We start from the raw sequence: 16,792 nt of genomic DNA, 5'->3' as shown, positions 1-16,792 counted from the left end.
GGATGGTGTAGGAATGAGTAAAAGTTGCTCTGGGAACTAGAGCATAAGTTATCTTCCTTATAGAATAAAGAGCAAATGTCTGGATATATATATATATATATATATATATATATATATATATATATATATATATATATGTGTGTGTGTGTGTATATATATATATATATATATATATATATATATATATATATATATATCCATATACTGTGTGTATATATATATATATATATATATATATATATATATATATACATATATATATATATATATATATATATATATATATATATATATATATCTATATATATATATATATATATTTCTGTTATGCTAAGCTCTCCCAATCCCTATGGTAGGGGGAGATGAAGTAGTTATACCCTTGGTCAGAGGGGGTTGTGTGTGTGTGTGTGCATATCTAACTGAATATTTATTCGTCATTTTTGACGGGTCGCGTACGCTTGTTTTATATAGTGAAGACACAAAATAACCATTGTCATAAAAAATCATGTTTGATGTGATACAAATTGTATTGAACGCTGATGAAAACAACCATCAGATATTATGAAAAATTATTATGCAGTCGAATGTATGAATAAGGTCAAGCATTATTAGGAGGCTTTATTAAATAATGCTTGAATTAATATTGAAACTCATTTCAGAAATGATTACTTCAAGCTTGTGACTAGAGTTAAATATTAGTGGCTCTTTGAAACAGGATTTTGGTTTTTTATTTTTTAAAACTTAAAACCACCCGCGAAATAAAAGAATACGTTACTTAATTATATGACCCGTGATATGATTAGCACATAGTAAAGCAAGCAGAGTGGGTAAAGATAATTTTTTATTCTGATAATGGTAAACTATAGTGCAAAATAGCAATGATTATTACTTTGTAGTCTACATTACTTTTAAAAAATGCATTTGTCACAATAATAGATTATCAAATCCGAGATCCTCGAAAATGGAAATGTTCTTCTAACGTTAAATTTGTTGTTTCTTTTCATTCGTTCTAGTTTAATATTGACCTGCTAGTTTTTTTTTTTCTTTCAAATCACCCGTTTTATGAAGCAATCCTTGAAAAAGGATTTTACACCTTTTCGTCACAACTATCCTCGAAGGAAATAGATCTCTTCAGTTTTAACTTCGTTACCGTCTCCTGGGATCGAAGTTAATGAGGGTACAATTCTAATGGAATAGAAATGTCCCTTACAAGTACATCATAACTTATGTTGGATAAACCTATTATTTTCCGTTTAGTGTGACGACTTAAGTCAGACCCTGTGATGCAAGAACGTCGTTCGGGTTCACATTCTCAAACTCCTGACAGGTTATTGGCCTTTTAAGAAGTTTTGCTTATCATCATGTGATTATGAATGCCGAAAGGACTTTGATGACTTCTAGCCAACATAGGGTTACGTATTTCCGTCACAATTGTTTCATTACCTGTTGCGTGTAGGGAAGGGGGCACTGGTTGCGGTGAGGTTTGCCAGAAGCACTTTGCTCTATACTCATGGCACAAAATATGGATTACGGAACTACCTCTTCACTCTTCATACTTATGTACATTAATTTCTTTATCGTAAGTCTCTCTTTATAATTTATATATTAAACGTGTTTTACTGTTGTTACTGTTCTTAAAATATTTTATTTGGATTGTTCATTACTTATACTTTATTTATTTCCTTATTTCCTTTATCACTAGGTTATTTTTCACTGTTGGAACCTTTGGGCTTATAGCATACTGCTTTTTCAACTAAGGTTGTAGCATAGTTAGTAATAATAATGTTGAACTTAATGTAGAACGCAAAGGTTTTAATATCTGATCTTATGATAAATTGTCACGATTATCCAACCAAATTTATTTTACAAAATACTGATGAGTTATGGAGTTATATTTTGTTATGAACTTGAAGTATGTCATTGCCTAATGTTGATTTAATTTTGATGCGCCAGAGTGTTATTGTGTGATTCTTTGTTACTAAAAGATAAGGGCTCGTATCTTCATATCTTGAACTGCTGTGCTTATAACAGCGTTTCTTATCTAAGAAAATCTTTATTTGGCAAATGCATGAGGGATTGAGGGCACGTTTGATACAAGTTAGTAACTATCTTTCACTATGACATTGGATAATAATAAGATGAATAATAACATGTTATTAAATGGGACACATTTTTTTCGCTAATGATAAAAAAAAATACCCGTGACAATCTCTTATACGAAAAAAATAACGAATTCCTTGAATGACAAAAAAAAAATCAATAAATAAATAAAATAAAAAAAAAGAAAAAAAAAATAAAGAATGCATGCGACTATGCATTTGACCAGAAAGTAATGGAACGTGGAAAAAAGAGGACATTTAAATGAAAAGCAATTCACAATTGTCTGGGAAGTGAGCCCCCATGAGACTTACCTGTATAAAACATGATGTTTTACATGATTGCGTTTGTCCCACGGTTGTATGGCATTCAATTGAAAATTGCAAAACAATGTAGACGACAAGATGTAACGCATACATTTTCCCACGGGGTTTCATGACTTAGCGCACAAAACCACGGAACTTTATCACGTCACCTTCCTTACACGATCCACCAAACACTGACTCTGTCAGACTCAGTCTGACTGCGCCTCACCTCACTCGAGATCGTACTCTGGAGCAGGTAGCCTTCCCAGAGAAAAAAAAAAAAAAGAAAAAGGCTGGTAGCTCAGCGACTTGCGACTGGCTGGAAATAGCACCAATACTACACCCACCATCCAACCTGATGCCCGGAGCCTCCTTAGCTTCGTTCGTTAGGATGTTTTGCCTGGCCTTTTTTGGCCAGACAGACGGCTGAGACAGCGGCCTCTTGTGGTAAAACTACAGCCCCCAGCGAAAACTTGTCACTGTTTATCATCTGCTGACGTAACAGTTTTATCACTGCTGTCAGTTTATATATCTCTTACATTATCTATTTCAAGCTTGTCGTCCGTCGTCGAACGTAAGAATTCTTCCGAATACTATATTCTTTCAGCATTCTTGTTGTATTTTTACTTTTCATTTTCAATTTTATAGTAAAATTTGTATAACCAATTATTGAAGACCAGCGCGTTTTTTCTTCACAAGGATTATATTTTTTTTTCCACATCAAACCTCTTCCCCAAGAGGTTGGGTGTTGATTGGTTGATAAACATTTCCACCTATTACTGCTGAATCGTGGATGAACCCCTTGTGAAGAAAATTTCCTCCTCATGAGCTGTATCATGTACTCATGATGAAGGGTTTCCAGCAACACATAGAACTTCTTTATAAACAGCACCATTTGCCTACAAAACTATCAATCCTTTACTTTCCGGATGCTGGGGTCCTTCATTTCCAATATATACCTCTTCCGTTCCATATGCGCAGCACCTTTTAGGTTTCCTGTCATCATTGTTCCTAACACTTTTCAGATTGTACATTCTTGTCACCTCTTTATCTTCCATTTTTCTGTATGACCGAAGATCTCAAAATACTCTGATTCGACCATTTTACCTTCTCTGGACCCTTACTATGTATCTTGAAAAAATGAGCCGTAACCAGAGAGAGATCCAGTGCAGTATTATCTGGCCAGTTAGGGAACCCAATAATTCTTTTAACAGTAGTATCTCAATGGGTGGCTGGTGCCATGGTCATCCTACTACTGTTGTTGAGAAAAGTCCCTTACAGGGAGCCGCCCTTTGGTGTAAACATCAGTGGGTACGTTGTCTGTTTTCAGATTTACAGGTGTTGAAAATGCTCAAGAAGGCGGATCACATGCCTAACCATCCATGATAGGCCCCATAAAACCATTTGAGTTTATTTCAAAGGTAATAGTGTGGATCAAGGGCCGTTATCACTTGTATGTTCGCCTGTTTCAACGACTTGTGTTTCACGTAGGAGAGATACTTGTTTACCTATTTTTCGCTCTTAATTCATTCTCTGGCGATATGTAACACATTTACTATAAGCTGGGTATAGTAAAACCTAACCTGATATCTAAGGTTGTCGATTGATCTGGTGAAGTGATTGAGCTTTAATTTAGAAATCCTGATACAACTGTTCATGGGGTTTGTAAACCGACTTGACCGATTTTGTTCAAGTAAGCAGTTTCCATTCAGTTAACCAGTCGGTGTACTGTATTGGGCTTGCTTTCATATTTGACTCAGATCTCAATTGAAATACCAATGTAATCTTAACATTTACCATAAAGCGTTTAGCTATTTACTTTTATTTGGAACTAAAGAAATGATATGTTAAGATAGTGAGAGAAATACATGGGCTAGAGAGAGAGAGAGAGAGAGAGAGAGAGAGAGAGAGAGAGAGAGAGAGAGAGAGTGTGTTTGTTGGTGGGGGTGGGTAGGGAGTGGGCATATCACGTCTGGAAAGTTGAAAGTGAAAGGAATCGTTGACAGCTGTCAGGTTGAACGAAACAAAACATATTCAATGAAACAGGCTGTATGTTTGTACTTGAATTTGACAGAAAATGATTTCGTCGTCATGTCTGCGGTGAGTTAATCACTCAGTGTAATAAACAAGGCTTCTTTATAAACGGGATTAATAAAATTATCAGATAAAAAGAAAAAAAATAATTAAATAAAAAAAAAAGCTTTTGGTTGAGTGAGGCTGAAGGGATCTCATATTACTTATCCATCTGTGTTACCGAGTTACCATCCAGTGATTACAGTATGTAAACAGAAAAACCACGGTTTTTGAAATAGATGAAAAATGGATCTTATTACTAGATGATCTCTCTTAAGTAAGCCAGCAGTGTTATTCAAGTTATACTATCGTTCAATGAACGATTATTTTTACTTGCTCCAGGTATATTATTTTTATTATTATTACTTGCTAAGCTACAATCCTAGTTGGAAAGGCAGGATACTGTAAGCCCAGAGGCCCCAACAGGGAAAATAGCCCAGTGAGGAAAGGAAACAAGGAAAAATAAGGTATTTTATAAACAGTAACAACACTAAAATAAATATTTCCTATATAAACTATAAAAACTTAAACAAATCAAGAAGAGAAGAGAAATTAGATAGAATATTGTTCCGTGTGTATTTATAGATGTATTATTAAAAGGTCTGGGATGATGGTAGAGTTTACCGTTGTCAAAAACTGACTAAATTAAACAATTTGGAATATAGACGGTCTAAACTTGAGTAACACGTATACTTTTAATACAGACCCCCCCCAAAAAAAAAAAAAAAAAAAAAAAAAAAACTCCATTTACATTAACGGTATGCCACCGCAACTCTCCAACTAATCTAGCCACAGGTGGTGAACTTTACAATCCAGGCTGGTGCCAGACTCTCACAACTGCATAGTCCATGGAGGACTTTGTGAGTTTGGGTTACTGGTGACACTAGGTTGTATGGAAGCTCCCCGAAGGTTCTAGTTTGCAGAGATGGACTACGACTATGGAGGACTGGGAAATCTTACTTATAGTACGTTTAGCCAATCATTTACGAGCAGCATTTGCTCTGGATTAGTTGATCTGGTTACACTAGAAATGTTGGGAAAAAAAAACCCTCACATTTTCAAAATCTTTATATCAAATAAATGTTCGAAATAGGAAAGATTTAAGATCTGGTTACACTGGAAATGTTAGAAAGAAAACCTCACATTTTCAAAATGTCTATATTAAATAAATGTTCGAAATATGAAGTATTTAAAATTTAATATATATCAAAATTAGAACCTGGATTTGAATGAAGAAATCATATAAGGACGACACTGATTAATTACGCTATTTTTATCAAAATTGGTTACAATTTGTGCTGTTGATGTGAATACAGGAGTCATAGGAAAAATATGTATTTTATTAGCAATCATAAACTTTACACATTTGTTTTACAAATATGGATACCAGAGTTTTGCCTTAAATTTGTATTTAAGAAGTTTACTAGCTCGAATATGATGCTAAATAACCTCTTATATAGTAAAGAGCGAATGTCTGGCTATATATATATATATATATATATATATATATATATATATATATATATATATATATTATATATATATATATATATATATATATATATATATATATATATATATATATATATATATATATATATATATATATGTATGTGTGTGTAATCTTTCCGGTCACGCTCATTGGCATTTCCAGGTGTATAACTACTCGGTCTCTTCGTCGTCCCTCTGGTAGGGGGAAAGGAAGTATTCATACCTTGGCGAGAGAAGGTACCCTGACAGGCACACTGTATGTGTGCGTAAATCTCTTTAAATATTCAGCTGTCATTTTTTATGAGTCGCGTACACTAGTCAACAAGGAATGTCCTAAAAACCCTTTTAAAATGCATCAAACGAGAAACTTGAACAAATATTGAGATATTTGGCATCTTATGATAACTTTAAGGATCCTCCAGCATGGTTTACAGCTTTTAAACCTGATCATTCTTTGATAATGGAAAACAAGTTATATGTTATCGAGCTGATTGATGTAAATTGGGGTCCTAGAATAGACACTAATCTTTCCACATATCTGTTCGCATCTACTGTATATTCGGATTAAATCTTACTGTGAATGTTGCTGTGGTAAAGTATTTTTTTTTTTTTTTTTCATTTCCCATTTCCTCGTAAATAATTTTTACCATGTTATTTTGAGGTTATAAAAGCTAGATATGTAGTAGGTTGGTCAGGGCACTAGCAACCCGTTGAGATACTACCGCTTGGGAGTTATCGGGTCCTTTGACTGGCCAGACAGGACTACTGTACAGTGGATCCCTTTCTGATGTTACGACTCATTTTGTCTTTGCCTACACATGCACCGAATAGTCTGGCCTATTCTTTCCACACTCTCCTCTGTCCTCATACACCTGGCAGTATTGAGATTACCAGACAATTCTTCGCTCAAGGGGGTTAACAACTGCAATGTAATTGTTCAGTGGCTACTTTCCTCTTGGTACGAGTAGAAGAGACATTAGCTCTGGTAAGCAGCTCTTCTAGGAGGACACTCCGAAATCAAACCATAGTTCTGTGACGGCGGCGAGTAAGGGTGTGAACTCAAAGGCAGATTGGAAACGACTGAGTTATATTATTGTGGAACACTCTCCTTATATACAAAACCTCAAGGCAACAGGACATAACAAGTTCACAAGACAGACAATATTACAGAGGAAAAACCAGACATCAATTTTCATGTTCGTTTTAGTGCGAGGGAAGAGCGAAGATACAAGCATAATATATACAAAAGGAATTATGTACAATTGTGTGAAACACGGTTGGTACAGTTCTCTAGTCTTGGGTAGTGCCATAACCTCTGTACCATGGCCTTCTACTGTCTTGTGGTAGAGTTCTCTTATTTGAAGGTACACTCGGGGACGCTGTTCTCTCTTATTTCTCTTCCTCCTTTTTCGAAGTTTTTATAGTTTATATGTGAAAGATCAGATTTAATGTTATTATCGTTCTAGTATATTTTATCTTAATTGTTTATTACTTCTCTTGTAGATTTGTATTTCCTTGTTTCCTTTCCTCACTGGGCTTTTTTTTCCCTGTTGGAGCCCTTAGGGGTATAGCATCTTGCTTTCCATATGAGAGTTATAGCTTAGCATGTAATAATAATAGTAATGTGTAAGTTACTCTCCCATGACAATCTCTCTCTCTCTCTCTGTCTCTCTATCTCTCTCTCTCTCTCTCTCTCTCTCTCTCTCTCTCTCTCTCTCTCTCTCTCTCTCTTATATGACCCCGTCGTTAATTATTTTACTTAACTTCCCATTGCGGACCCTACAATTTTTCATGAATAATAATTCTTAGTTTTAAATAAGCATATCTAATCAAATATCTTTTGTATTTTTTTCTTGTTTATTAAATATTTGCCGTACATGCTTATATGACATCGTCTGTAATTAAAATCCAAGGTAAAGATTGCTCTGAGAGAGAGAGAGAGAGAGAGAGAGAGAGAGAGAGAGAGAGAGAGAGAGAGAGAGAGAGAGAGAGAGAGAGAGAGAGAGGAAATCTTTGAAGAGTTATTTGTCATATTGATTAATTCTGTTTATAAAAGAACTTGTTTATTGGACGAGACATGACCAGTAGCCGTAGCTAATGGAGAAAGTGAAAGAAAGGTAAAGTTGGGTTGGTGTTTGGATGTGTAGGCCTACAGTAGGCTTCATTAATTACGGTACACATTATCGGATGTTATGAGGGGAAATAAGGCGGCCTTTTCTAGAGAGGCATACTGTAGGTGGGTCATCTGACAGGAGATATGCAAGTTTTAGGCGATCAATGGAGACCCAGTCCTCTTTGCCACAAATGTTGATGTAGAAAGTCTTCGACACACGACGGATCATGAAGAAAGGTCCTGTGTGGGTGGACGTTAGCGGTGGCTTACTAGTGTCCTTGAGCAGGAAAACGTGCGTTGCCGAGTGCAGATCTGTCGGTATGTGTTACTTAGCTGGGGGATTGTAAGTCTGGCGGCATGGAGTTAACTTTTTCCCACAACGTAATGTAGGCGTCATAGATTGTCAGAGGAGGTTGCAGTCGGAAAAAATTCTGCAGGGACAACCAACGGGTCGCCATACACCATTTAAGCTGCAGAGACATCCATGGCATCTTTAGGAGTGGTCCTTAGTCCAAGGACGACCCAGGGAAGCTGGGTAAACCAGTCGGAGTCCTTGTAGCGGTACATCAAAGCTACTTTGAGGAGGCGATGAAAATGTTCAACCATTCGGTTTGCAATAGAGTTGCAGCAGGTTGTCTGATGTAGGGTGATTTCCAGGATGTTTGCTAATGATGTCCACAATTGAGAGGGGAAAGTGGTACCCCCGTCAGAAGTAATATGCTCAGGGATCCCAAATCTCGCTATCCATACTGAGAGGAAGGCAGATGTACATGAGGTGGATGTTGCAGTTTCCATGGGAATGGCTTCAGGCTAATGAGTGGAGCGGTCGATGACGTTAAACAGGTAATGATGTCCTTGTGGTGTGGGTAGGGGCCCAACTACGTCAAAGATGGGCAAACCGACGGTGAGGTCGAGGAACGATGCCCACTCTTGAATCCGTGTATCGATGTACTTTTGAAGTTTGGCATGAAGTACAGGTGCGAACCCAATCCTTAGCATCCTTAGTAATACCATGCCAAATGAACCTCGTCTTCAGTAGCTGTGCAGTACATTAGTGCGGTGGATGTGAAAGGCCATGAATGAAGTCAAACACCTGTTGGCGCATGGGAGCAGGTATCCTCAGTCTAGGTCTACCAGTACTGACATCACAGAAGAGGGTGGCATTGGAGTCATCGAGGGGAACGTATTCCCAACGGAGGTATGTGCAGGATGTCCTGCATGCTTGGAACTCTGGATCCTTTCGTTGAGCTTCTGCCAAGGCACTGTAATCCAATCTCAGGTGAATGGCGACCAATGTGTTTCTTGACAGGGCATCAGCAACGGGATTAATTCTCCCAGGGACATGTTGAAAGGTACAATTGTATTCAGCCAGGGCAGAGAGATGTTGGCATTGATGGATGGACTAGGAGTCTGAGTGTCAAGTGAAGGCGTGCACCAGAGGCATGTGGTCCGTGCAACTGATGAAGGGCGTACCTTCCAGGAAGTGGTGAAAGTGACAGACAACCAAGTACACGGCCAGCAATTTTTGGTCAAAGGTAGAGTAGCCGGATTCTGGCTTGGAGAGTTTTCTACTGAAGAAGGCCAATGGGTGGGGTGAGCAGTTGACCACCTTCTTGAGTACTGCACCAATAGCAACGTTGATGGCACTGGTGGAGAGGAGGAGAGGTGCATGTGGCACAGAAAAAGTGAGAGGAGCAGCAGCTGATAGGAGTGATGTGGTGCCCTAAGAACGAAACTTCGTTGGTGCCAAAGGTACATTTGTTATACCAGATTACAAGGTCTATCTGTTGTAGGCAGTCAAGCACGATGATAATCCCCTTCAGGAGGTCAAGCATGGAGAAAACTTTAACTTTGTGCATATAGTAGGTAACATTGGCGATGTTTGAGAGGGGGTAGTGCTCCGGTTCTGTCTGCATGTTCAGACGCCTGTAATCCCCACTCGGACGCAGAGAGCAATCTTTTTTCAGTTCGATGTGTAAAGGTGACGACCATGAGCGTGAGGTCTTTTGGTAAAGGCCCATTTCTTCCATTTCAACGATCGTTTGTTTAGTGGCCACTAAACAATCCAGTGCCAGACGCCTGAATCTCACAAGCAGTGGGTTCCCGGTGGTCAGTTTATGGTGATAAATACCGAGTTTGGCAGTAACTGTGGGCATTTGACGAAGTTCTGGATGGAAAACTTTTGGATGTGACATGAATAAGTGGGTGTAGGCATCCATGGGTGTGCTGATGTGGAGAGCGTGGTCAGAGGGCCTAGGTTGGAGAGATTTCAAGGAGTATGAATCCAAGTTGACTATCCAACGGTGAGCGTCATTAACCAGGAAGTGGAAATGTGAGAGGGAATCAGCACAGAGGATGGGTAATGTGACGTCAGCAACGACAAACTTCCAATTATATTTGGTACTTCCAAACAATAATGTAAGGGTTTTATAACCATGGGTGAGATTTGTAGATCCGTTGGCAGCTACCGAGTGAACGTCGGCAGACCTAAGTAGACTGCATCGTATCCTGGAGAGTGGCCCTAGCAAAAGAGAACGAGAAGCACCCTTGTCCACCAAAAATTGCACGCCCGTATCTGCATTATATAAAAAGAAAATATTGGCCTACTTTCACCTTTTTTGGCTAATGACAACCATTCACACATTTCTTTGCAGCAGCCCCAAATTTGGAGTGGTAGTAGCTTAAATGCGGCTGATGGGCATCAGTAAGTGGCTGGAGAGGTCGTTGGTTGGGTCATAAGTGAGTGGTGGTATATTTGGGTGGTGAGCGGCTTTGTTGCCGCTCCAGCACATCATGGGGTTGGTGTCTGTGTACTACCGAATTCATGTCAGCTTTGGTTGATGTCGAATAGTTGTCAGGAGTAGAGGCATTGATGGAGGTCTTGAAGGTGGTGAATTGGCTGTCCATAAGGATGTCGACTTTGGTCATCAGGTCATTCATGGGCAAAGTATCGACATCGGGTATGGCAGCACGTACAGGTTTGGGTAAGCATCGTACCCAAAGCGTATGGAGTAGGTTCACCTAACAAGGAAAGCCATCTGCATCAATTTGCAGGCGAGCGATACTGGTCATTCCCCTTCGGGCAATTGACGCCTTTTGGTTCCCCCAACGGTTGTTGAGAGCTGAAAAAGTTTGGCTCTAAAGGGCAGCTGGCGATGGCAAGTACTGCTTCAGGAGATATTTTTTTTAGGGCCTCGTATGCTATTAGCGTGTCCCCTTGGTCGTAAAGCCAATCTGATATTCCGGTGAAAGTATCCTCGGGAATTGCTGGGAGAACATAGTCTGCTTTGGTACTTGACCTAGGCAGACTGAAGCCAGGCGAAGGCCTTTATACTGGCGAAGGGCGGTATTTTCAGGGGCGTGGCGTTGATAGTAGAATTAATGTCGGACGGCGGCATCATTAAACAGTAAAATACAGCAGTGAGGGATGAAGGCGGGATGGAGCTGAACACTCCGGCGGTCATCAACATAAGGGGTGCCAGTTAAGTAATAACTGAGAGGTTAGGTTGATGTGAATGTAACTAAACTTTATTAATCAGACATCGAGTTTATATACAGCAAATTGCGAGGAAGAACGTCACAAAAATTCTAACATATCGAGCATGAACTAGCATGATAACACAAGTTGGTCTATTAACAGTGCAGGGAAAAGTGAGTGGTAAGATAAAATATCAAAACCTTTACAGGGTATGAGCGCGTATGCAACACGTGTGGTACAAAACATGACTTTTTTGTGATCAAAAGCATTTTTATTAATCGTACGAAGTTGTGTATAGAGAAATATTGTTATATGTATAGCAGTACTACGTAATATTAATAAAAATGCTTTTGATCATGTGTTTATGAGCTCAAAGACTCTGTTTCGCTAAACACAGCATTACGTGTTACAATGTACAACTGCCGGACGTGTTCTTAGCTTCCTGTGATGTGTACCAGAATTAATGAAGCCAACTGTACAACAGAGAAAGGTGACACAGATGGTTATGGGCGACTGGATAGCTGATTGAGAGTTAAGCCCATAAGCAGTCTTCTTCTCCTTACTCACGTTTTAGTGAAAATTAAGTAACAAGTGCTACGGTATCCCTAGCCAAGATTTTATAAAATTTATGCGGAAATGCGGTAGCAGTAATAGTCCCTGTAAGCTCAACGATAGAATTCTTTCGATAGTGAATCAACTAATTTTTTCATAGAGAAGAAGACATGTGCCCTATATCCATACTTCCCAAATGATGATATTAATAAAGTTTAAAAGGCGATTGCTTCCATTGGCAGGGATTTAAAAGGTTCGATTGAATTTACTTTATGTTTATGGCATAATGGACTTGGGCTCTCCCATCATGCAGGTGTGGACAATATGTACAGTTGGATACAGGAATTTCTTGGACACCTGGCTTTGAAGAAGTGCACCCTGTCACAGCCTTACTGTGCGGGGATTAACCAAACAGCAATGTGTAGGGATAGATAACAGAGATGGCGGGAGGGGCTATTCACAGGCAATTTCTGGGCAGTAAGGGTGTGCCAGGAATTCCTTTGTCCAACTGTACTGGTACATTAAGAGCACATCCATTTTATTATCCTTGCTGCATTTCTAAACGTACTTTCATTATTTCTACTGACGAAACTCGTAAATCATATAATTTTCCAAGCACTCACTATAGATAAATTATTGTCCCTTCATAACAAAGTAGAAATAAACGGTTGTGTCCGGAAAATGATTCCGTAGCTAAAACCATTCCTGGACAGACATTCCAACTATTACTGCTGAAAAGTCAACCTTATCAATGACCTTATTTCTTCGATTCCGTAGCATAATTGACAAAGGGAGACAATTAAATGCAAAGTTTTTACGTGTTTTTTTATATACTTCTTGAAAGAATTGTATGTTATGCATCAGTGAAAATTCTGTTTTGTAAATACGAAAGAAACAGACGCTGTACCTGTATAAGCTTTCAACCGACATTTGTTTCCTCCCTCGATTTTTAATTGATTTATTGTTTTAAAATGTTTCGAGCTTTTTCCATAATGATTTATATCTTTTGAAAGTGTTTATGATAACTGTGTTTCATCTGGTTAGTGGTATCATTCTAAAGGAAAATATATTTCGAATACTGTATAATGGAAGAATTGCTCATTTATTTGTGAAGGAATCATTATTGTTAATATTATTATTATTAGCTAAGTTACAACCGTAGTTTGAAGAGCGAGATGCTATAAGGTCAAGGGCTCCACAGGGAAAATAGCCCAGTAAGGAAAGGAAGTAAGGAAATAAGTAAACGATATAAGAAGTAATGAAAAATCAAAAAAAGATATTCTAAAAACATTACCAACATTATAACAGATATTTGATATATAAACTATAAAAGGACAAATCTTCAACCAAGCAACTAGACGCTTTTGAACTACTTTTTGCTGAAATGCAAATGGCTATAACATGTTCTATTTAAAAAAATAATGATATAAAAATTTTAAATTGATATATATTTCTTTTGGCAATACAAAATCAGTTGATTTCTCTCCCTTGAACCCAAAAGGTTGCGTCGGGATAAATACAACTAAAAGTCTAGACTCTAGAGGCTCTATAACTCTACTTGATTTCATTAAACCCTTATAAACGAACGGGTTTATGGTGAAGGTGGGTTAGGACCATAGACCTTGGTTAGGACCATCCAACAATTCAGTGTTTTACGGCTGTTTCTTTTATTATAGTATAAATGGAAAAACATAAATATCCCCGAGCATTATACAGTGAGCCTAACCAAACTTTGTGTATAGTGTCGAATCCTAAATATACATTTTTATACAGTATGTGTACAAACCAATTAGAATATTGATTTGCCTACAAACCTATTACTTTACCAAAAGTTGTCTTCTTGCTCTTGTGTTGCAATCAATTGTACCTTTACTTAGAGTGTTATTTATAACAGGTTATCAGGGGCACCGAAAATGGAGTTGAGGCCTAATGCCTTATGATTAATATCGAATGTTAATGAGTGTCTAATGTTACTGGTATTTCCCATTAAAGCTAAATCTAGAATTCTGATGAAAAAAGTTAAGCGAAAATCTGTGTTTAGATTCAAGATATCTTGTATCCATTATGTCATTATTTGTGAGTGAGTTTTGTTGTCGCCGATTGTTGCAAAGTTATTCAGACTTTACAGAGTGCATTGATCACGTCAAAATAGAGTTAGAATACAAAATAGTGCGTTTTGGAGTAGGTTAGTATGATTCTAGAAACTAATCGATTGCGTAGACTTCACATTCTCGACATTGACTTGTCAGATTAGTGATATGAAATAGGTGGAGTTTGTGTTTGAGATGGAGTGGATAAAAAAAAAAATAGTACTAAAGTAATCATTTATTTGCTTTGATTGTTATAGAATAATGAAAGATTAAAAGTTTAAGGATAATGCGTGATGTCTTATCTGAAGTATGAGCTAGCATTGCTGGGCAGGATGATATTATTATTATTATTATTATTATTATTATTATTATTACTTGCTAAGCTATAACCCTAGTTGGAAAAGCAGGATGCTATAAGCCCAAGGGCTCCAACAGGGAAGATAGCCCAGTGAGGAAAGGAAATAAGGAAAAACTTCAAGAGAAGTTCAAGAACAATAATATTAAAATAAATCTTTCATATATCAACTATAAAAACTGGAAAATAACGAGAGGAAGAGAAACAAGACAGAATGTTGTGCATGAGTGTACCCTCAAGCAAGAGATCTTTAACCCAAGACAGTGGAAGACCATGGCACAGAGCATATAGCACTACCCAAAGTAATAAAGACATTTTTTAAAATGTATCTATTTTTATTTTCTTTTTGTAAAGGCATTGACAAATATTATTTTCCTAAGAAGAAGAACAATCCAGGAAGCGTTCAGTAAAAGAAAGAATAAATAAACAAAAAAGCTACGTGGAGGATTTCAAGTAAATTATTCTGTATTATCCCTTCTTGAGATCTTTAGGCTCTTTAGCTAATTCTAGAACACGTATCGTAGATCTTATTTGTGATTAAAATATTTTTCTCAATGTCTTTTGCATTTCTAATCATGTTTATCCATTTATTGAAATAGCATGTAGCAGCCTATTTGGTTTGACATTCTATTTCTATATATTTCTAAATCCCCTCATTAATTTTACACACACATTCTCAAGTTATCCTATTATTGGTCTTCAAAATATCAACAACACCATTAATCCTTTTCCTTCTGCTGCAGACAAATATAAGTTTAGGCGAATGCAAATAAAAAGGTTGTTGAGACACTTCTTAAGAGATGCTGATGTCCTATAACTTAAGAGATGCTGATGTCCTATAATAATTTATATTTTTATTTCTTGTGTTGCTAATAAAACGTAGATGATCCTTGAAGAGTGAAAACTATCCTGATTAAGTTTGTAGATACGTCAATACGTATTGGTGTTTTAGGAAGCATACATTTTCAATGTTTGTTTATATCCACATAAACATTATATTTTATGAGAAAATTAATTGTACTTGATAAATAAACTGACCATATCCTGTATTCCAGTCATTATTCACATAAGTTTGTAAAGTTGAAAGATTTATTTCTTGCACTTGAAAATGTAGTTGTAGATATCCTTATAAATTTTTATATTAATATTGACATTAATAATTTACAATTACATGTATTCTATAATAGGATAAATACTTCTTATTATTCATTTTTCGATCGTGCTAGTCCCACTACGACCGCTCGAGTCAACTTTCTCCATCTGTTTCTATTCCTTGCATAATTCTACCAATGCTCTATAATCAAATGCATCAGTTGCAATTGCCTGTAGTATTTGCTACCATTATAGTGCATAAATTAATGGAAGTTTTGTGCCTTGTGGCTGCTGTGAAAACGATTTACAAAACTGAAAGTGGTTTGAACTTAGATAGTGATGACTTTCGAACTTACAAAACTTTAGTGATAGAAGTAATTGTTCCATCAAGTTATTATAGGATTTAACATCAGGCAAGAGCAGGTATCAAAAGGTATGTTATGGCTACATAGGAAGATCTAATTTTGTGTGGATTTAAGGGAAAGGTTTCTTGTTTTCTTTACAAAATTGAAACTGGTTTGAACTTAGATAGTGATGACTTTCGAACTTACAAAACTTTAGTGATAGAAGTAATTGTTCCATCAAGTTATTATAGGATTTAACATCAGGCAAGAGCAGGTATCAAAAGGTATGTTATGGCTACATAGGAAGATCTAATTTTGTGTGGATTTAAGGGAAAGGTTTCTTGTTTTCTTTACAAAATTGAAACTGGTTTGAACTTAGATAGTGATGACTTTCGAACTTACAAAACATTTAGTGATAGAAGTAATTGTTCAATCAAGTTATTATAGGATTTAACATCAGGCAACAGCAGGTATCAAAATGTATGTTATGGCTACATAGGAAGAGCTAATTTTGTGTGGATTTGAGGGAAAGGTTTCTTGTTTCCATTATGTTTTATCTAATGCTTAATGATTTGACTTATGTTTTGTTGACATCTGGTTAATGTGCAATAAAAAATCAACTAGTTGCTATGGACATTTTGAATTGGCAGTTTTTTTCCTGAAAAGGAAAATAGTTAGCAAACATGTGCATATGAGTGTGCAATTGGTTTTTGGAAGGGAAAATGGTTTTAGCTCTTTCATTCCTATATCTAAATGTAATCAAGATCAAAGATTCAATTACTAATAAGACAGATACTGCTCC

At 36.9% G+C, this 16,792-nt stretch overlaps 1 protein-coding gene across 1 annotated transcript in view; it reads right to left on the bottom strand.

The window, feature by feature from the left end:
- Window positions 1–2,825, bottom strand: part of LOC137657894 (uncharacterized) — a 209,018-nt gene extending 206,193 nt beyond the window's left edge. The window contains exon 1 of the mRNA XM_068392521.1: window positions 2,412–2,825. Coding sequence (XP_068248622.1) covers window positions 2,412–2,534 — 123 coding nt within the window. The 5' untranslated portion in view covers window positions 2,535–2,825. The remainder of the gene's footprint in view (window positions 1–2,411) is intronic.
- Between the last annotated feature and the right edge of the window lie 13,967 nt (window positions 2,826–16,792).

Source organism: Palaemon carinicauda, chromosome 18 (assembly GCF_036898095.1).
Source record: "Palaemon carinicauda isolate YSFRI2023 chromosome 18, ASM3689809v2, whole genome shotgun sequence".
In the NCBI taxonomy this organism is placed as follows: Eukaryota; Metazoa; Arthropoda; class Malacostraca; order Decapoda; family Palaemonidae; genus Palaemon; species Palaemon carinicauda.
The sequence above is the reverse complement of the archived record's forward strand: the minus strand, read 5'-3'. Positions and strand labels throughout refer to the sequence as shown.